The sequence below is a fragment of the Salvelinus alpinus genome, chromosome 4 (genome assembly GCF_045679555.1).
Source record: "Salvelinus alpinus chromosome 4, SLU_Salpinus.1, whole genome shotgun sequence".
Classification (NCBI taxonomy): domain Eukaryota; kingdom Metazoa; phylum Chordata; class Actinopteri; order Salmoniformes; family Salmonidae; genus Salvelinus; species Salvelinus alpinus.
Window position 1 is genome coordinate 22,763,657 of NC_092089.1, and position 22,425 is coordinate 22,786,081.

The 22,425-nt window shown below is 40.7% G+C and overlaps 1 protein-coding gene across 1 annotated transcript; it reads right to left on the reverse strand.

The window, feature by feature from the left end:
• Positions 1 to 259: 259 nt before the first annotated feature.
• Positions 260 to 21,487, reverse strand: LOC139572459 (sodium-dependent neutral amino acid transporter B(0)AT1-like). Its single transcript, XM_071395207.1, has 12 exons — positions 21,286 to 21,487; positions 14,619 to 14,759; positions 14,395 to 14,532; positions 14,066 to 14,247; positions 11,285 to 11,395; positions 10,976 to 11,088; positions 2,080 to 2,208; positions 1,846 to 2,002; positions 1,477 to 1,681; positions 1,230 to 1,389; positions 848 to 1,010; positions 260 to 666 (listed from the first exon to the last, which is right to left on the reverse strand). Exons 1-12 carry the CDS (start codon positions 21,485 to 21,487, stop codon positions 418 to 420), a joined length of 1,950 nt encoding a protein of 649 aa, XP_071251308.1. The 3' UTR covers positions 260 to 417.
• Positions 21,488 to 22,425: the final 938 nt, after the last annotated feature.

Genomic DNA, 22,425 nt, shown 5'->3' on the forward strand with positions numbered 1-22,425 from the left:
TTACAGATGAATCAAATAAATCTGATCAATTCATTATTCCAGTAATTAATCAGTAAATTATCTGGAATATTTATTAGCCCAAAGTCGCAAGACCAGCACTACACATTAAATGGTCATCCCCGAGGACTATACTATAGCAAGACCAGAACTACACACTGACTATACTATAACAAGAACATAACAAGAACAAGGGATATAATTTAGTTTAATGTTGACTTTTCAGCACAAAAATTACAATGTGTCAATCAATGTAAGCTTTAATGGCTTTTCTGCCATACCTCATTCCATACAACCTTGTAGTGTAAAACTTGTAGTGTAAAACATTCAAACGTATCAACTCCTTTCAGCTATCAGTGGCATGAAGTAAACAAATGGAGGCCTGTCATGAAAACAACAATGGGACTAGTGACTTGATCACTATCTTCCATCTGCTGTCTCTGGGATGTCTGGTTTGTTCTTGGTAGCCTCATCCGTCAGGTGAACTTGTTTGGCAATAGTGTTTAAGTCATCTTGTTTAAACTCATTATCCTTCTTGCAGCAGCGGTTCCTCAAACATTTGTAAACAGCCGTAAGAGGTACAGAAAGACCTGGGATTCCTGCCAGGATGAAGATTATAGCAAAGATCCAGGTTGGATATTCCTTCTCCTCCAATGTAGGGAAGTTGTCCTGTGAAGAAACGGTAATAACCTTGTTAAGTGTGTTTGTAGGCTACTGATGCCACTGTCTAGTGAGATCCTTTCAAACACCCAATAAAGAACATGTGCACGCAAGTTGATTTACTATTAGCAAGTAGAAATCTCCTAATTTCATAACTAATTTGGCCACTGACAACAAAGTGAAACGTTACCGATTCAGGATTCCAGGCTTTGTACATTGGTGTTTCTTGGACTTTCGTGACAAAGTAGAACACAAAGATGACAAACATGATGGTGGGGCTGACAAATCTCCATGTGATCTGCCAGAAGAGGTTGGGCTTGTGGCCGATCATGAACTCAATATCATCGTTGAACCTGTTAGAACAACGTACATAGGCAACATTCATTAATGCCCAGACTCTAATGAATCTATGGTGAATGTAAGGACCAACATAATTTTGTTTCTATACTAACCTGTCAATGCCATAGAGTAACGTAACCCCCAACATCTCACTGAATTAATGTATTACTCACCTTTCAATACCATAGATGTACAGAACACCGACCATCTCACAGAATGAATTTATTTCTCACCTATCAATACCATAGAGGTACACAACCCCAACCATCTCACAGAATGCAATGATCAGCAGAGGAATGGACCCGCCATAGCTGTCAAAGAGTGCCAGCCAGTAGTTCCCTGAGCCTTGAACAAATATTAATCCAACAAAGCAGCAGAGGACACATGTTGTCCCTGTAACAGAAGAAGAAGAAGATAAAGATATTTAACAAAGGGATCTCCATCCTTCAAAATGGTGTAAGGAACTTTGTCTCATCTCACCAGCGATGGCTTCTTTGGGCCAACTCTTGGGGAAAACCCCCAGGTCCTGAAGTGGTACCAGAACTCCTTCGATATTGCCAAACATGGAGGACAGGCCGAGACAGAAGAGCATGATGAAGAACAAGACTGACCAAACAGGAGATACAGGCATCTTAGTGATGGCCTCTGTGAACACGATAAAGGCCAGACCAGTTCCTTCAACCCCCTGTAGCAAGACAAGGAGAGAATGAATCAGATGCCTAGCAACTAAGATATATTTACAGCAAGCCTCATATACTCCACTTGTGTTGTATCCATCTCACCAAACCTTATACAAATATTGGTAACACTTTACATTCAGTTACCCTTTTATAAAAATGAATGATTCACCTCACTAAGGAAAGAATTCAAGTCACAGGTCTTCAAGTTGAGTCCCTGAATGACTTCTGTATGTGTTCCATTGAGACTCTGGAGAACCTGATCATAGTTGTTCTCAGTGACGTTGCCCTCGGGGAGATCAAATGTATTCAGCAGTGTCAGGATATTTCTGCAAAAACATTTATTTCGAGGTTAGTTCATATCTTCATGCAACAACTCTAGTTTAATTCTACTATAGGTACATACCCAGTAATACAGTCATCAAACTTCTCTGTGGCTCTGAAGCCAATGATGGTGTAAATGACTGTTGCAGCGTAGACGGCAGTGGCTCCGTTCACTATAGAGATGATCACTGCATCCTGTTCACAGTTATTACTGGAGAGATAGAACACATTAAAGGGGGAATCTGGAATGGCTGTTCACAGTTATTACTGGAGAGACAGAACACATTAAAGGGGGATTCTGGAATGGCTGTTCACAGTTATTACTGGAGAGACAGAACACATTAAAGGGGGATTCTGGAATGGCTGTTCACAGTTATTACTGGAGAGACAGAACACATTAAAGGGGGAATCTGGAATGGCTGTTCACGGTTATTACTGGAGAGACAGAACACATTAAGAACCCAATCCAGCCATAAGGTTTGAATCTAGTTCAACTGTCATGCCCCATCAGAATCCAGCCATAAGGGCTGAATCTAGTTCAACTGTCGTACCCCATCAGAATCCAGCCATAAGGTTTGAATCTAGTTCAACTGTCATGCCCCATCAGAATCCAGCCATAAGGTTTGAATCTAGTTCAACTGTCGTGCCCCATCAGTATCCAGCCATAAGGTTTGAATCTAGTTCAACTGTCATGCCCCATCAGTATCCAGTCATAAGGTTTGAATCCAGTTCAACTGTCGTGCCCCATCAGAATCCAGCCATAAGGTTTGAATCTAGTTCAACTGTCGTGCCCCATCAGTATCCAGCCATAAGGTTTGAATCTAGTTCAACTGTCATGCCCCATCAGTATCCAGTCATAAGGTTTGAATCTAGTTCAACTGTCGTACCCCATCAGAAACCAGCCACACGGTTTGAATCTAGTTCAACTGTCGTGCCCCATCAGAATCCAGCCATAAGGTTTGAATCTAGTTGAACTGTCGTACCCCATCAGAATCCAGCCATAAGATTTGAATCTAGTTCAAATGTCGTGCCCCATCAGTATCCAGCCATAAGGTTTGAATCTAGTTCAACTGCCGTACCCCATCAGTATCCAGCCATAAGGTTTGAATCTAGTTCAACTCTCGTACCCCATCAGTATCCAGCCATAAGGTTTGAATCTAGTTCAACTGTCGTACCCCATCAGAAACCAGCCATAAGGGCTGAATCTAGTTCAACTGTCGTGCCCCATCAGAATCCAGCCATAAGGTTTGAATCTAGTTCAACTGTCGTACCCCATCAGAATCCAGCCATAAGGGCTGAATCTAGTTCAACTGTCGTGCCCCATCAGAATCCAGCCATAAGGGTTGAATCTAGTTCAACTGTCGTACCCCATCACAATCCAGCCATAAGGTTTGAATATAGTTCAACTGTCGTACCCCATCAGAATCCAGCCATAAGATTTGAATCTAGTTCAACTGTCGTGCCCCATCACAATCCAGCCATAAGGTTTGAATCTAGTTCAACTGTCATGCCCCATCAGTATCCAGCCATAAGGTTTTAATCTAGTTCAACTGTCGTACCCCATCAGAATCCAGCCATAAGGTTTGAATCTAGTTCAACTGTCATGCCCCATCAGTATCCAGCCATAAGGTTTGAATCTAGTTCAACTGTCGTACCCCATCAGAATCCAGCCATAAGGTTTGAATTTAGTTCAACTGTCGTACCCCATCAGAAACCAGCCACACGGTTTGAATCTAGTTCAACTGTCGTGCCCCATCACAATCCAGCCATAAGATTTGAATCTAGTTCAACTATTGTACCCCATCAGAATCCAGCCATAAGATTTGAATCTAGTTCAAATGTCGTGCCCCATCAGTATCCAGCCATACGGTTTGAATCTAGTTCAACTGTCGTACCCCATCAGTATCCAGCCATAAGATTTGAATCTAGTTCAACTGTCGTACCCCATCAGTATCCAGCCATAAGGTTTGAATCTAGTTCAAATGTCGTACCCCATCAGAAACCAGCCATAAGGGCTGAATCTAGTTCAACTATCATGCACCATCAGAATCCAGCCATAAGGTTTGAATCTAGTTCAACTGCCGTACCCCATCACAATCCAGCCATAAGGTTTGAACATAGTTCAACTGTCGTACCCCATCAGAATCCAGCCATAAGGTTTGAATCTAGTTCAACTGTCGTGCCCCATCACAATCCAGCCATAAGGTTTGAATCTAGTTCAACTGTCATGCCCCATCAGTATCCAGCCATAAGTTTTGAATCTAGTTCAACTGTCGTACCCCATCAGAATCCAGCCATAAGGTTTGAATCTAGTTCAACTGTCATGCCCCATCAGTATCCAGCCATAAGGTTTGAATCTAGTTCAACTGTCGTACCCCATCAGAATCCAGCCATAAGGTTTGAATTTAGTTCAACTGTCGTACCCCATCAGAAACCAGCCACACGGTTTGAATCTAGTTCAACTGTCGTGCCCCATCACAATCCAGCCATAAGATTTGAATCTAGTTCAACTATTGTACCCCATCAGAATCCAGCCATAAGATTTGAATCTAGTTCAAATGTCGTGCCCCATCAGTATCCAGCCATAAGGTTTGAATCTAGTTCAAATGTCGTACCCCATCAGAAACCAGCCATAAGGGCTGAATCTAGTTCAACTATCATGCACCATCAGAATCCAGCCATAAGGTTTGAATCTAGTTCAACTGTCGTGCCCCATCAGAATCCAGCCATAAGGTTTGAATCTAGTTCAACTGTCGTACCCCATCAGTATCCAGCCATAAGGTTTGAATATAGTTCAACTGTCGTACCCCATCAGAAACCAGCCATACGGTTTGAATATAGTTCAACTGTCGTACCCCATCAGAAACCAGCCATAAGGGCTGAATCTAGTTCAACTGTCATACCCCATCAGTATCCAGCCATAAGGTTTGAATCTAGTTCAACTGTCGTACCCCATCAGTATCCAGCCATAAGGTTTGAATCTAGTTCAACTGTCATGCCCCATCAGTATCCAGTCATAAGGTTTGAATCTAGTTCAACTGTCGTACCCCATCAGAAACCAGCCACACGGTTTGAATCTAGTTCAACTGTCGTGCCCCATCAGAATCCAGCCATAAGGTTTGAATCTAGTTGAACTGTCGTACCCCATCAGAATCCAGCCATAAGATTTGAATCTAGTTCAAATGTTGTGCCCCATCAGTATCCAGCCATAAGGTTTGAATCTAGTTCAACTGTCGTACCCCATCAGTATCCAGCCATAAGGTTTGAATCTAGTTCAACTCTCGTACCCCATCAGTATCCAGCCATAAGGTTTGAATCTAGTTCAACTGTCGTACCCCATCAGAAACCAGCCATAAGGGCTGAATCTAGTTCAACTGTCGTGCCCCATCAGAATCCAGCCATAAGGTTTGAATCTAGTTCAACTGTCGTACCCCATCAGAATCCAGCCATAAGTGCTGAATCTAGTTCAACTGTCGTGCCCCATCAGAATCCAGCCATAAGGATTGAATCTAGTTCAACTGTCGTACCCCATCACAATCCAGCCATAAGGTTTGAATATAGTTCAACTGTCGTACCCCATCAGAATCCAGCCATAAGGTTTGAATCTAGTTCAACTGTCGTGCCCCATCACAATCCAGCCATAAGGTTTGAATCTAGTTCAACTGTCATGCCCCATCAGTATCCAGCCATAAGGTTTTAATCTAGTTCAACTGTCGTACCCCATCAGAATCCAGCCATAAGGTTTGAATCTAGTTCAACTGTCATGCCCCATCAGTATCCAGCCATAAGGTTTGAATCTAGTTCAACTGTCGTTCCCCATCAGAATCCAGCCATAAGGTTTGAATTTAGTTCAACTGTCGTACCCCATCAGAAACCAGCCACACGGTTTGAATCTAGTTCAACTGTCGTGCCCCATCACAATCCAGCCATAAGATTTGAATCTAGTTCAACTATTGTACCCCATCAGAATCCAGCCATAAGATTTGAATCTAGTTCAAATGTCGTGCCCCATCAGTATCCAGCCATACGGTTTGAATCTAGTTCAACTGTCGTACCCCATCAGTATCCAGCCATAAGATTTGAATCTAGTTCAACTGTCGTACCCCATCAGTATCCAGCCATAAGGTTTGAATCTAGTTCAAATGTCGTACCCCATCAGAAACCAGCCATAAGGGCTGAATCTAGTTCAACTATCATGCACTATCAGAATCCAGCCATAAGGTTTGAATCTAGTTCAACTGTCGTACCCCATCACAATCCAGCCATAAGGTTTGAACATAGTTCAACTGTCGTACCCCATCAGAATCCAGCCATAAGGTTTGAATCTAGTTCAACTGTCGTGCCCCATCACAATCCAGCCATAAGGTTTGAATCTAGTTCAACTGTCATGCCCCATCAGTATCCAGCCATAAGTTTTGAATCTAGTTCAACTGTCGTACCCCATCAGAATCCAGCCATAAGGTTTGAATCTAGTTCAACTGTCATGCCCCATCAGTATCCAGCCATAAGGTTTGAATCTAGTTCAACTGTCGTACCCCATCAGAATCCAGCCATAAGGTTTGAATTTAGTTCAACTGTCGTACCCCATCAGAAACCAGCCACACGGTTTGAATCTAGTTCAACTGTCGTGCCCCATCACAATCCAGCCATAAGATTTGAATCTAGTTCAACTATTGTACCCCATCAGAATCCAGCCATAAGATTTGAATCTAGTTCAAATGTCGTGCCCCATCAGTATCCAGCCATAAGGTTTGAATCTAGTTCAAATGTCGTACCCCATCAGAAACCAGCCATAAGGGCTGAATCTAGTTCAACTATCATGCACCATCAGAATCCAGCCATAAGGTTTGAATCTAGTTCAACTGTCGTGCCCCATCAGAATCCAGCCATAAGGTTTGAATCTAGTTCAACTGTCGTACCCCATCAGTATCCAGCCATAAGGTTTGAATATAGTTCAACTGTCGTACCCCATCAGAAACCAGCCATACGGTTTGAATATAGTTCAACTGTCGTACCCCATCAGAAACCAGCCATAAGGGCTGAATCTAGTTCAACTGTCATACCCCATCAGTATCCAGCCATAAGGTTTGAATCTAGTTCAACTGTCGTACCCCATCAGTATCCAGCCATAAGGTTTGAATCTAGTTCAACTGTCGTACCCCATCAGTATCCAGCCATAAGGTTTGAATCTAGTTCAACTGTCGTACCCCATCAGAAACCAGCCATAAGGTTTGAATCTAGTTCAACTATCATGCCCCATCAGAATCCAGCCATAAGGGCTGAATCTAGTTCAACTGTCGTACCCCATCAGAATCCAGCCATAAGGTTTGAATCTAGTTCAACTGTCATGCCCCATCAGAATCCAGCCATAAGGTTTGAATCTAGTTCAACTGTCGTGCCCCATCAGTATCCAGCCATAAGGTTTGAATCTAGTTCAACTGTCATGCCCCATCAGTATCCAGTCATAAGGTTTGAATCCAGTTCAACTGTCGTGCCCCATCAGAATCCAGCCATAAGGTTTGAATCTAGTTCAACTGTCGTGCCCCATCAGTATCCAGCCATAAGGTTTGAATCTAGTTCAACTGTCATGCCCCATCAGTATCCAGTCATAAGGTTTGAATCTAGTTCAACTGTCGTACCCCATCAGAAACCAGCCACACGGTTTGAATCTAGTTCAACTGTCGTGCCCCATCAGAATCCAGCCATAAGGTTTGAATCTAGTTGAACTGTCGTACCCCATCAGAATCCAGCCATAAGATTTGAATCTAGTTCAAATGTCGTGCCCCATCAGTATCCAGCCATAAGGTTTGAATCTAGTTCAACTGTCGTACCCCATCAGTATCCAGCCATAAGGTTTGAATCTAGTTCAACTCTCGTACCCCATCAGTATCCAGCCATAAGGTTTGAATCTAGTTCAACTGTCGTACCCCATCAGAAACCAGCCATAAGGGCTGAATCTAGTTCAACTGTCGTGCCCCATCAGAATCCAGCCATAAGGTTTGAATCTAGTTCAACTGTCGTACCCCATCAGAATCCAGCCATAAGGGCTGAATCTAGTTCAACTGTCGTGCCCCATCAGAATCCAGCCATAAGGATTGAATCTAGTTCAACTGTCGTACCCCATCACAATCCAGCCATAAGGTTTGAATATAGTTCAACTGTCGTACCCCATCAGAATCCAGCCATAAGGTTTGAATCTAGTTCAACTGTCGTGCCCCATCACAATCCAGCCATAAGGTTTGAATCTAGTTCAACTGTCATGCCCCATCAGTATCCAGCCATAAGGTTTTAATCTAGTTCAACTGTCGTACCCCATCAGAATCCAGCCATAAGGTTTGAATCTAGTTCAACTGTCATGCCCCATCAGTATCCAGCCATAAGGTTTGAATCTAGTTCAACTGTCGTACCCCATCAGAATCCAGCCATAAGGTTTGAATTTAGTTCAACTGTCGTACCCCATCAGAAACCAGCCACACGGTTTGAATCTAGTTCAACTGTCGTGCCCCATCACAATCCAGCCATAAGATTTGAATCTAGTTCAACTATTGTACCCCATCAGAATCCAGCCATAAGATTTGAATCTAGTTCAAATGTCGTGCCCCATCAGTATCCAGCCATACGGTTTGAATCTAGTTCAACTGTCGTACCCCATCAGTATCCAGCCATAAGATTTGAATCTAGTTCAACTGTCGTACCCCATCAGTATCCAGCCATAAGGTTTGAATCTAGTTCAAATGTCGTACCCCATCAGAAACCAGCCATAAGGGCTGAATCTAGTTCAACTATCATGCACCATCAGAATCCAGCCATAAGGTTTGAATCTAGTTCAACTGTCGTACCCCATCACAATCCAGCCATAAGGTTTGAACATAGTTCAACTGTCGTACCCCATCAGAATCCAGCCATAAGGTTTGAATCTAGTTCAACTGTCGTGCCCCATCACAATCCAGCCATAAGGTTTGAATCTAGTTCAACTGTCATGCCCCATCAGTATCCAGCCATAAGTTTTGAATCTAGTTCAACTGTCGTACCCCATCAGAATCCAGCCATAAGGTTTGAATCTAGTTCAACTGTCATGCCCCATCAGTATCCAGCCACACGGTTTGAATCTAGTTCAACTGTCGTGCCCCATCACAATCCAGCCATAAGATTTGAATCTAGTTCAACTATTGTACCCCATCAGAATCCAGCCATAAGATTTGAATCTAGTTCAAATGTCGTGCCCCATCAGTATCCAGCCATAAGGTTTGAATCTAGTTCAAATGTCGTACCCCATCAGAAACCAGCCATAAGGGCTGAATCTAGTTCAACTATCATGCACCATCAGAATCCAGCCATAAGGTTTGAATCTAGTTCAACTGTCGTGCCCCATCAGAATCCAGCCATAAGGTTTGAATCTAGTTCAACTGTCGTACCCCATCAGTATCCAGCCATAAGGTTTGAATATAGTTCAACTGTCGTACCCCATCAGAAACCAGCCATACGGTTTGAATATAGTTCAACTGTCGTACCCCATCAGAAACCAGCCATAAGGGCTGAATCTAGTTCAACTGTCATACCCCATCAGTATCCAGCCATAAGGTTTGAATCTAGTTCAACTGTCGTACCCCATCAGTATCCAGCCATAAGGTTTGAATCTAGTTCAACTGTCGTACCCCATCAGTATCCAGCCATAAGGTTTGAATCTAGTTCAACTGTCGTACCCCATCAGAAACCAGCCATAAGGTTTGAATCTAGTTCAACTGTCGTACCCCATCAGTATCCAGCCATAAGGTTTGAATCTAGTTCAACTGTCGTACCCCATCAGTATCCAGCCATAAGGTTTGAATCTAGTTCAACTGTCGTACCCCATCAGTATCCAGCCATAAGGTTTGAATCTAGTTCAACTGTCGTACCCCATCAGAAACCAGCCATACGGTTTGAATATAGTTCAACTGTCGTACCCCATCAGAAACCAGCCATACGGTTTGAATCTAGTTCAACTGTCGTACCCCATCAGAAACCAGCCATAAGATTTGAATCTAGTTCAACTGTCGTACCCCATCAGAAACCAGCCATACGGTTTGAATCTAGTTCAACTGTCGTACCCCATCAGTATCCAGCCATAAGGTTTGAATCTAGTTCAACTGTCGTACCCCATCAGAAACCAGCCATACGGTTTGAATATAGTTCAACTGTCGTACCCCATCAGAAACCAGCCATACGGTTTGAATATAGTTCAACTGTCGTACCCCATCAGAAACCAGCCATACGGTTTGAATCTAGTTCAACTGTCGTACCCCATCAGAAACCAGCCATAAGGTTTGAATCTAGTTCAACTGTCGTACCCCATCAGAAACCAGCCATACGGTTTGAATCTAGTTCAACTGTCGTACCCCATCAGTATCCAGCCATAAGGTTTGAATCTAGTTCAACAGTCGTACCCCATCAGAAACCAGCCATACGGTTTGAATATAGTTCAACTGTCGTACCCCATCAGTATCCAGCCATAAGGTTTGAATCTAGTTCAACTGTCGTACCCCATCAGAAACCAGCCATACGGTTTGAATATAGTTCAACTGTCGTACCCCATCAGAAACCAGCCATACGGTTTGAATATAGTTCAACTGTCGTACCCCATCAGAAACCAGCCATACGGTTTGAATCTAGTTCAACTCTCGTACCCCATCAGAAACCAGCCATAAGGTTTGAATCTAGTTCAACTGTCGTACCCCATCAGAAACCAGCCATAAGGCTTGAATCTAAACCAGATATATTGCAGCATCACTTTAACTTTTGCATAAATCTTGGCTGCATTAATGTCAATGAAATATTTTATGATGAAAGTTAAGCGTGCTCACGTTGAGGTAGGTAGGACTGGGTCCTAAGCTTGCAGTGGTTATGTACAAGTTATGATATGTCTTGAATTGATTTAGTGTCTCAACCGGGTTGTGAACAACAAGTCATTTAGTAGTTATTAGCAAGAAGTATGGACTTACTGCACTGAGTTGTAGCTGGAGAAAGACAGAAGACCTCCAAAGGCCAAAGAGAATGAATAGAAAACCTGGGCACCCGCATCAAGCCAAGTAGTTGGGTTCATTAGTTCATTCATCTGGAGAAACACACACCCAGAGAAATGTTGTTAGGCGTGTCGTTTTGATTCTATCATACTATCTCATATATTAACGCTAGCTAAAAGGCCTTAGATGCACTCTTTGTGGATCTGGATCTGTGGCTGAACTTGGAATATCATATACTTTGCATAAATACTTTTGTTCGATGACGGGATAGTAATGTTAACTACTCACGTCTGGGGTGAAGAGGAACTTCACTCCATTCAAAGAGCCTTTCAAGGTCAAGCCTCTGATCAGAAAGATGGTCAGCACCACATAAGGTAATGTTGAGGTGATATACACAGCCTAATGGGAGGAGACCACAGGGTAATGTTGATATACACAGCCTAATGGGAGGAGACCACAGGGTAATGTTGATATACACAGCCTAATGGGAGGAGACCACAGGGTAATGTTGATATACACAGCCTAATGGGAGGAGACCACAGGGTAATGTTGATATACACAGCCTAATGGGAGGAGACCACAGGGTAATATTGAGGTGATATACACAGCCTAATATTAAAATATCCACTTGCTCGGAACTACCCTGCTCTCTGCGCCTGACTCCTTCATTCACCATTGGAATCGGTACAGAGAGCAGGGTAGTTCCGAGCAAGTGGATATTTTAATATTCCAAACAGAATATAAATGAGACGGCTACTCCACACAACAAAAGGGCGCGTCAAGATACAGTCCAAAAATAACTAGGACAAAATCCACACTATAACAAACACCACAAAACAGAATAACAAGCCCGCACAAAAGTCGGCGGGCCAACTGGGTTTAAATAGCTCACTAACCCTAAACACAAAACAGGTGCAACCAATTAGACAAAACTAAATGAAAACAGAAAAGGGGATCAGTGGCAGCTAGTAGGCCGGAGACGACGACCGCCGAGCGCCGCCCGAACGGGAAGAGGCACCATCCTCGGCGGGATTCGTAACATGCTCAACTACTCCTTCAACATGCTACTGAAAAGGTTGAAAGCTGCCAATCATTTTATGATACCTGAAAATACTGCAGAGTAATTCAAAGCCATTTGCAAACACTGCTAACAGCAAGTTGAATGCTTAGCAAAAACAACTTCGAACCTCTTTGTCCATCTGAGGGCAAGTGTTCTTGTTGTCAAACACACACTATACCATCTTTAAAGGGATAGTTTACTCAGAATACAAACTCACATGATTTTCCACCTCCATTGTCTGTAGTTGGGACATTTAGTTTCCTTTCGACATTTAATGGCCGTACTTTGTTACTGTTAGCTTTCTCAGTAACACTTACCATTAAACTGTTCTTGTACCTGTGTAATAAACTTTAATTACTTTTGGAACAACATTTTATTAGCATGTTGTTACACAATACTTTGTCAATTGCATTTTAATCGCATATCAATGACCTGAGTGTTTTTGTAACTACTGTACACGAGAGGAATTGTGACTGTTCCTTATTCCACTTATGTAATAACTCCGTTATTATGCAATTATAAAACAACTGCCAAAGTCAATGTTCTTGTTGTATTAATGGCAAAGTTACTACACAAGTATAATAACTTAATATCATGTGTTACAGTACTACCTTCTGTCTCACTCATTATGACAATATATATTTGTTCGTTTAAAGCTGCAAAAGTGGTCTACTCTAATGCTGAGGTGGTTCCTTGTCCCTCGTGTATTTCATTCTAGGTTAGAGGCTAAATTAAGACTCATATCTAAGAGCCCTACAAACCACGTGCTTATAATAAAATATTTGGACTAATTCAACTAACTGTTTTATTTTTTGGGATTCTTCATCAAATATTTGACAGCCATATATTCAAATACCTTCAAATATGATTTGGTTTTCTGAGAGGTATTCAAAATACTACATTTGTTTGTCTTTTAGCTGAAACTCTATATAAACTATATTTGTCTACCTCGAGTGTTTGAAAAGTTGGTATTTTCAAATAAACTACAAACTACAACAGTTTTCTGTCCAGGTTTGCACCATGGTGACATACACTGTATATACAGTATATAATACAATATGCAATAAAAATATATAAAATACTTTAAAATTAGAACGTGAACACTGTCTACAACTGTTTACACTGTCAAAGTGGTGTCAGAAAGGTCAACAAAGCTGTTATTAAAAACAGCTGGGTCATTTGAGCGCTCTGGTAACATGCTTTATTGCATATATAAACTGAACAGAAATATAAACTCAGCATGTAAAGTGTTGGTCCCATGTTTCATGAGCTGAAATAAAAGATCCCAGAAATGTTCCATATGCACAAAAAGCTTATTTCTCTCAAATGTTGTGCACACATTTGTTTACATCCCTGTCAGTGAGCATTTGTCCTTTGCCAAGATAATCCATCCACCTGACAGGTGTGGTATATCAAGAAGCTAATTAAACAGCATGATCATTACACAGGCGCACCTTGTGCTAATGTGCAGTTTTGTCACACAACACAATGCCACAGATGTCTCAAGTTTTGAGGGAGCGTACAAATGGCATGCTGACTGTAGGAATGGCCACCAAAGCAGTTGCCAGAGAGTTTAATGTTAATTTATCTTCCATAAACCACTATGTCATTTTAGAGAATATGGCAGTATGCCCAATCGGCTTAAGATACGTGTAATTGGCTGGGCCTGTGCCTGGCTCCCAAGTGGGCGGGCCATGGCTGCGCCCCTGCCCAGTCATGTGAAATCCATAGATTAGGGCCTAATGAATTTATTTCAATGAATTGATTTCCTTATATGAACTATAACTCAGTAAAATTGTTGAAATTGTTGCATGCTGCATTTATATTTTTGTTCAGTTTAGTAAAACAAATCATTCTGTCATGTTTTGTATATGGCTATAATATCATAAAAAGGAAACCTTGATTCAGCGCTTCAATAACCAAGTGCCTATAAACATAACCGTGATCATTTTGACATTGACAGCTGCTGCTGTTATAAAGTGATTTGCTGTCCAGAAGTTATGCCGTACCTTCCCAGTAGTCTCAATGCCTCGACTTATGCAGATAAACAGCAACGCCCAGGCAGACACATGGCATAGGACCATCCACCACTGTAGCCCACCTGTGTTACCTATGTCTGGGGTGGTGTTCAGGGTCTCTCTGTACCAATAGTAATCCACTGGAGAGCTTCTTTCACACTCTGACACCAGGCCTGGGTAAAGTTAATTTAATTCATTCACATGGTAAAATACAATAGAATGAGGCAATTGAAGACAGAGTTACAGGTAACGAAATGAGGGATGTGTATAAAGTTAATAATTTTCCATCATTATAGCTCAGCTATCTATGGATGACTTACCTGTCATGTTGGCATTGACTGGACATTGGCTCCAAGGCAGCGGATCTTGGAAGGAGTTAAAGAAGTACCACATCACCCAGGCCATGATGGTGTTGTAGTACAGGCTGACCAGAAAGGACACACACATGGATCCAATGCCTATGGAACATAACACAACACCGTGGCCCAATGAGATTTGGTCTATTTTTACCCATGTCTAAATTCCTATGGAGTGTTTTGCTTACCAATGCCAGTCAAGTATGGATGGATGGCAGACCAGACACCTACACTGCCTTTCCTTAGACGTTGACCAATAGCAAACTCCAGATGGAGCAGAGGAACACCTTCTAGAACCAGCAGGATCAGGAAAGGGATCATGAATGCACCTGAGAACAGAACAAGAAGCAGGGTGGAGGAGGGGTTATCTGTTGCTGTTGTATGTACATAAAGAAACACAGGGTTGCAAAATTACAGTAACTTTCCCAAAACGTCCGTATTTCCTGCTTATTCCCCTCTGTATTAACCTCTGTATTAACCTCTGTATTAACCTCTGTATTAACCTCTGTATTAACCTCTGTATTAACCTCTGTATTCCCCTCTGTATTCCCCTCTGTATTAACCTCTGTATTAAACTCTGTATTAACCTCTGTATTAACCTCTGTATTAACCTCTGTATTAACCTCTGTATTCCCCTCTGTATTCCCCTCTGTATTAACCTCTGTATTAACCTCTGTATTAACCTCTGTATTCCCCTCTGTATTAACCTCTGTATTCCCCTCTGTATTAACCTCTGTATTCCCCTCTGTATTAACCTCTGTATTAATCTCTGTATTAACCTCTGTATTAACCTCTGTATTCCCCTCTGTATTAACCTCTGTATTCCCCTCTGTATTAACCTCTGTATTAACCTCTGTATTAACCTCTGTATTCCCCTCTGTATTAACCTCTGTATTCCCCTCTGTATTAACCTCTGTATTAACCTCTGTATTAACCTCTGTATTCCCCTCTGTATTAACCTCTGTATTCCCCTCTGTATTAACCTCTGTATTCCCCTCTGTATTAACCTCTGTATTAACCTCTGTATTAACCTCTGTATTAACCTCTGTATTAACCTCTGTATTAACCTCTGTATTCCCCTCTGTATTAACCTCTGTATTCCCCTCTGTATTAACCTCTGTATTCCCCTCTGTATTAACCTCTGTATTAAACTCTGTATTAACCTCTGTATTAACCTCTGTATTAACCTCTGTATTAACCTCTGTATTAACCTCTGTATTAACCTCTGTATTAACCTCTGTATTCCCCTCTGTATTCCCCTCTGTATTAACCTCTGTATTCCCCTCTGTATTAACCTCTGTATTAATCTCTGTATTAACCTCTGTATTAACCTCTGTATTAACCTCTGTATTAACCTCTGTATTAACCTCTGTATTCCCCTCTGTATTAACCTCTGTATTAACCTCTGTATTCCCCTCTGTATTAACCTCTGTATTCCCCTCTGTATTAACCTCTGTATTCCCCTCTGTATTAACCTCTGTATTAACCTCTGTATTAACCTCTGTATTAACCTCTGTATTCCCCTCTGTATTAACCTCTGTATTAACCTCTGTATTAACCTCTGTATTCCCCTCGGTATTAACCTCTGTATTAACCTCTGTATTAACCTCTGTATTCCCCTCTGTATTAACCTCTGTATTAACCTCTGTATTAACCTCTGTATTCCCCTCTGTATTAACCTCTGTATTAACCTCTGTATTCCCCTCTGTATTAACCTCTGTATTAACCTCTGTATTCCCCTCTGTATTAACCTCTGTATTAACCTCTGTATTAATCTCTGTATTCCCCTCTGTATTAACCTCTGTATTAACCTCTGTATTAACCTCTATATTAACCTCTGTATTAACCTCTATATTAACCTCTGTATTAACCTCTGTATTAACCTCTGTATTCACCTCTGTATTAACCTCTGTATTCCCCTCTGTATTAACCTCTGTATTAACCTCTGTATTAACCTCTGTATTAACCTCTGTATTAACCTCTGTATTAACCTCTGTATTCCCCTCTGTATTAACCTCTGTATTAACCTCTGTATTAACCTCTGTATTAACCTCTGTATTAACCTCTGTATTAACCTCTGTATTAACCTCTGTATTAACCTCTGTATTCCCCTCTGTATTAACCTCTGTATTCCCCTCTGTATTAACCTCTGTATTAACCTCTGTATTAACCTCTGTATTAACCTCTGTATTAACCTCTGTATTAACCTCTGTATTAACCTCTGTATTCCCCTCTGTATTAACCTCTGTATTAACCTCTGTATTAACCTCTGTATTAACCTCTGTATTAACCTCTGTATTAACCTCTGTATTCCCCTCTGTATTAACCTCTGTATTAACCTCTGTATTAACCTCTGTATTCCCCTCTGTATTAACCTCTGTATTAACCTCTGTATTAACCTCTGTATTCCCCTCTGTATTAACCTCTGTATTAACCTCTGTATTAACCTCTGTATTAACCTCTGTATTCCCCTCTGTATTAACCTCTGTATTAACCTCTGTATTAACCTCTGTATTCCCCTCTGTATTAACCTCTGTATTGACCTCTGTATTAACCTCTGTATTAACCTCTGTATTAACCTCTGTATTAACCTCTGTATTCCCCTCTGTATTAACCTCTGTATTAACCTCTGTATTAACCTCTGTATTAACCTCTGTATTAACCTCTGTATTCCCCTCTGTATTAACCTCTGTATTCCCCTCTGTATTAACCTCTGTATTAACCTCTGTATTAACCTCTGTATTCCCCTCTGTATTAACCTCTGTATTCCCCTCTGTATTAACCTCTGTATTAACCTCTGTATTAACCTCTGTATTAACCTCTGTATTAACCTCTGTATTAACCTCTGTATTCCCCTCTGTATTAACCTCTGTATTAACCTCTGTATTAACCTCTGTATTAACCTCTGTATTAACCTCTGTATTAACCTCTGTATTAACCTCTGTATTCCCCTCTGTATTAACCTCTGTATTAACCTCTGTATTAACCTCTGTATTAACCTCTGTATTCCCCTCTGTATTAACCTCTGTATTGACCTCTGTATTAACCTCTGTATTAATCTCTGTATTAACCTCTGTATTAACCTCTGTATTAACCTCTGTATTAACCTCTGTATTAACCTCTGTATTCCCCTCTGTATTAACCTCTGTATTAACCTCTGTATTAACCTCTGAATTAACCTCTGTATTCCCCTCTGTATTCCCCTCTGTATTAACCTCTGTATTAACCTCTGTATTAACCTCTGTATTAACCTCTGTATTCCCCTCTGTATTAACCTCTGTATTCCCCTCTGTATTAATCTCTGTATTAACCTCTGTATTAACCTCTGTATTAACCTCTGTATTAACCTCTGTATTAACCTCTGTATTAACCTCTGTATTCCCCTCTGTATTAACCTCTGTATTCCCCTCTGTATTAACCTCTGTATTAACCTCTGTATTAACCTCTGTATTAACCTCTGTATTCCCCTCTGTATTAACCTCTGTATTAACCTCTGTATTAACCTCTGTATTAACCTCTGTATTAACCTCTGTATTCCCCTCTGTATTAACCTCTGTATTAACCTCTGTATTAACCTCTGTATTAACCTCTGTATTAACCTCTGTATTAACCTTTGTATTAACCTCTGTATTAACCTCTGTATTAACCTCTGTATTAACCTCTGTATTAACCTCTGTATTAACCTTTGTATTAACCTCTGTATTAACCTCTGTATTCCCCTCTGTATTAACCTCTGTATTAACCTCTGTATTAACCTCTGTATTAACCTCTGTATTAACCTTTGTATTAACCTCTGTATTAACCTCTGTATTAACCTCTGTATTAACCTCTGTATTAACCTTTGTATTAACCTCTGAATTAACCTCTGTATTAACCTCTGTATTAACCTCTGTATTAACCTTCGTATTCCCCTCTGTATTCCCCTCTGTATTCCCCTCTGTATTAACCTCTGTATTAACCTCTGTATTAACCTCTGTATTAACCTCTGTATTAACCTCTGTATTCCCCTCTGTATTCCCCTCTGTATTAACCTCTGTATTAACCTCTGTATTAACCTCTGTATTAACCTCTGTATTAACCTCTGTATTAACCTCTGCATTAACCTCTGTATTAACCTCTGTATTAACCTCTGTATTAACCTTTGTATTAACCTCTGTATTAACCTCTGTATTCCCCTCTGTATTAACCTCTGTATTAACCTCTGTATTAACCTCTGTATTAACCTCTGTATTAACCTCTGTATTAACCTCTGTATTAACCTCTGTATTAACCTCTGTATTAACCTCTGTATTCCCCTCTGTATTAACCTCTGTATTAACCTCTGTATTCCCCTCTGTATTAACCTCTGTATTAACCTCTGTATTAACCTCTGTATTAACCTCTGTATTCCCCTCTGTATTCCCCTCTGTATTAACCTCTGTATTAACCTCTGTATTAACCTCTGTATTAACCTCTGTATTAACCTCTATATTAACCTCTGTATTAACCTCTGTATTAACCTCTGTATTAACCTCTGTATTAACCTCTGTATTAACCTCTGTATTAACCTCTATATTAACCTCTGTATTAACCTCTGTATTCCCCTCTGTATTAACCTCTGTATTCCCCTCTGTATTAACCTCTGTATTAACCTCTGTATTAACCTCTGTATTAACCTCTGTATTAACCTCTGTATTAACCTCTGTATTAACCTCTGTAATCCCCTCTGTATTAACCTCTGTATTAACCTCTGTATTCCCCTCTGTATTAACCTCTGTATTCCCCTCTGTATTAACCTCTGTATTAACCTCTGTATTAATCTCTGTATTAACCTCTGTATTAACCTCTGTATTAACCTCTGTATTCCCCTCTGTATTAACCTCTGTATTAACCTCTGTATTAACCTCTGTATTAACCTCTGTATTCCCCTCTGTATTAACCTCTGTATTAACCTCTGTATTAACCTCTGTATTAACCTCTGTATTAACCTCTGTATTCCCCTCTGTATTAACCTCTGTATTAACCTCTGTATTAACCTCTGTATTCCCCTCTGTATTAACCTCTGTATTAACCTCTGTATTAACCTCTGTATTCCCCTCTGTATTAACCTCTGTATTAACCTCTGTATTAACCTCTGTATTCCCCTCTGTATTAACCTCTGTATTCCCCTCTGTATTCCCCTCTGTATTCCCCTCTGTATTAACCTCTGTATTCCCCTCTGTATTAACCTCTGTATTAACCTCTGTATTCCCCTCTGTATTAACCTCTGTATTAACCTCTGTATTCCCCTCTGTATTAACCTCTGTATTCCCCTCTGTATTAACCTCTGTATTCCCCTCTGTATTTACCTCTGTATTAACCTCTGTATTAACCTCTGTATTAACCTCTGTATTCCCCTCTGTATTCCCCTCTGTATTCCCCTCTGTATTAACCTCTGTATTTACCTCTGTATTCCCCTCTGTATTAACCTCTGTATTAACCTCTGTATTAACCTCTGTATTAACCTCTGTATTAACCTCTGTATTAACCTCTATATTAACCTCTGTATTAACCTCTGTATTCCCCTCTGTATTAACCTCTGTATTAACCTCTGTATTAACCTCTGTATTAACATCTGTATTCCCCTCTGTATTAACCTCTGTATTAACCTCTGTATTAACCTCTGTATTAACCTCTGTATTAACCTCTGTATTAACCTCTGTATTCCCCTCTGTATTAACCTCTGTATTCCCCTCTGTATTAACCTCTGTATTAACCTCTGTATTAACCTCTGTATTAATATCTGTATTAACCTCTGTATTAACCTCTGTATTCCCCTCTGTATTAACCTCTGTATTAACCTCTGTATTAACCTCTGTATTAACCTCTGTATTAACCTCTGTATTAACCTCTGTATTAACCTCTGTATTCCCCTCTGTATTAACCTCTGTATTAATCTCTGTATTAACCTCTGTATTAACCTCTGTATTAACCTCTGTATTAACCTCTGTATTCCCCTCTGTATTAACCTCTGTATTAATCTCTGTATTAACCTCTGTATTAACCTCTGTATTAACCTCTGTATTCCCCTCTGTATTAACCTCTGTATTAACCTCTGTATTAACCTCTGTATTAACCTCTGTATTCCCCTCTGTATTAACCTCTGTATTAACCTCTGTATTAACCTCTGTATTAACCTCTGTATTAACCTTTGTATTAACCTCTGTATTAACCTCTGTATTAACCTCTGTATTCCCCTCTGTATTAACCTCTGTATTAACCTCTGTATTAACCTCTGTATTAACCTCTGTATTCCCCTCTGTATTAACCTCTGTATTAACCTCTGTATTAACCTCTGTATTAACCTCTGTATTAACCTCTGTATTAACCTCTGTATTAACCTCTGTATTAACCTCTGTATTCCCCTCTGTATTCCCCTCTGTATTAACCTCTGTATTCCCCTCTGTATTAACCTCTGTATTAACCTCTGTATTTACCTCTGTATTAACCTCTGTATTAACCTCTGTATTAACCTCTGTATTAACCTCTGTATTAACCTCTGTATTCCCCTCTGTATTAACCTCTGTATTAACCTCTGTATTAACCTCTGTATTAACCTCTGTATTAACCTCTGTATTTACCTCTGTATTAACCTCTGTATTAACCTCTGTATTAACCTCTGTATTAACCTCTGTATTCCCCTCTGTATTAACCTCTGTATTAACCTCTGTATTAACCTCTGTATTAACCTCTGTATTCCCCTCTGTATTAACCTCTGTATTAACCTCTGTATTAAGGGAATTATCAAACCGGGATTTCTGGAAAACCCATGAATGTTAGGAAAGTTACTGGTATTCTGCAACCCTACTCTTCAACAACACACTCAACAACACCTACCTCCCCCATGGCTCTGGCAAAGGTACGGGAAGCGCCAGACATTCCCCAGTCCCACACAGAAACCTACGATAGTCAGCATGTACTGGGCCTTGTTGTCCCATTTGGGTCTGTCCCCAGCCTCCTCATTCTCCAGCTTTTCCAGTTCCTCATAGGAAGGGATCCTTTCTTCCAGGCCTTGGTTGGAGACCTGTAAACACCTCATGGTTCCTTCCACGCAGATGGACAGGCTCAATGCAAATGGAAAATATTACTACTTTCTATGGAGTCCAATGTATGTGTAATCTGTCCACTGTTCAAAGGAGGCTATTTATAAGGGCAAACTGTTCCCGATTCTAATCAATGTCTTGGAATGGATGTGAGGCGCATTGCACACGCCTACAGCCCCATTCCGTATGCCTCTTGCTAGTACACCATGGTAATCTATAGTCATTGGCCTCTGATAACGATCTCTATGACTCTTTTATGAGTGATATCAATTCCAATGAAGGTTCAACAATCAACGTTGTTATTTGTATCCAATATACTGTCGGGTTCTTCTCTATAGAGTAGAACTAAGTCCAATTAGATGGTGGTTGTGATGGTGAGGATCATGATGTTATTGTTGGTTAATGTACCCAGTACTTTAGCTCTTTTATCTGTGTTATTCATGGGGATTCTCTGTATCCACTAAGTTCTGATTTGATCATGGCATAAGAATTATTATAAACTGGGTGGTTCGAGCCCTGAATGCTGATTGGCTCAAAGCCGTGGTATATCAGAACATTTCTTTTTACCTCGTTGCATGGTTCCTAAGAACAACCCTTAGCCCGGGAATATTGGCCAAATACCACACCCCCCCGGGCCTTATTGCTTAAATATACCATCTACACACTTATCTCAAGAGGGCAGCCTCCCAACTCACCCATGTGGACTCTGTACAGCACATCCATGGTCAGACCAGGCACTACCATATATTGGCTCTCAGGCCTGACAGCAGTATCCATTCATATTGATTCATATTAGAATCAATCGTGCAATCAACTCCATCAAATAAGTTGAAATGTATTAGGACATATTTAGTTGGAGGATGGGCATGCTACCCTTTTAGAAACAACAACCTGAACCGAAACCCTCGTAACAACCTGAACCGAAACCCTCGTA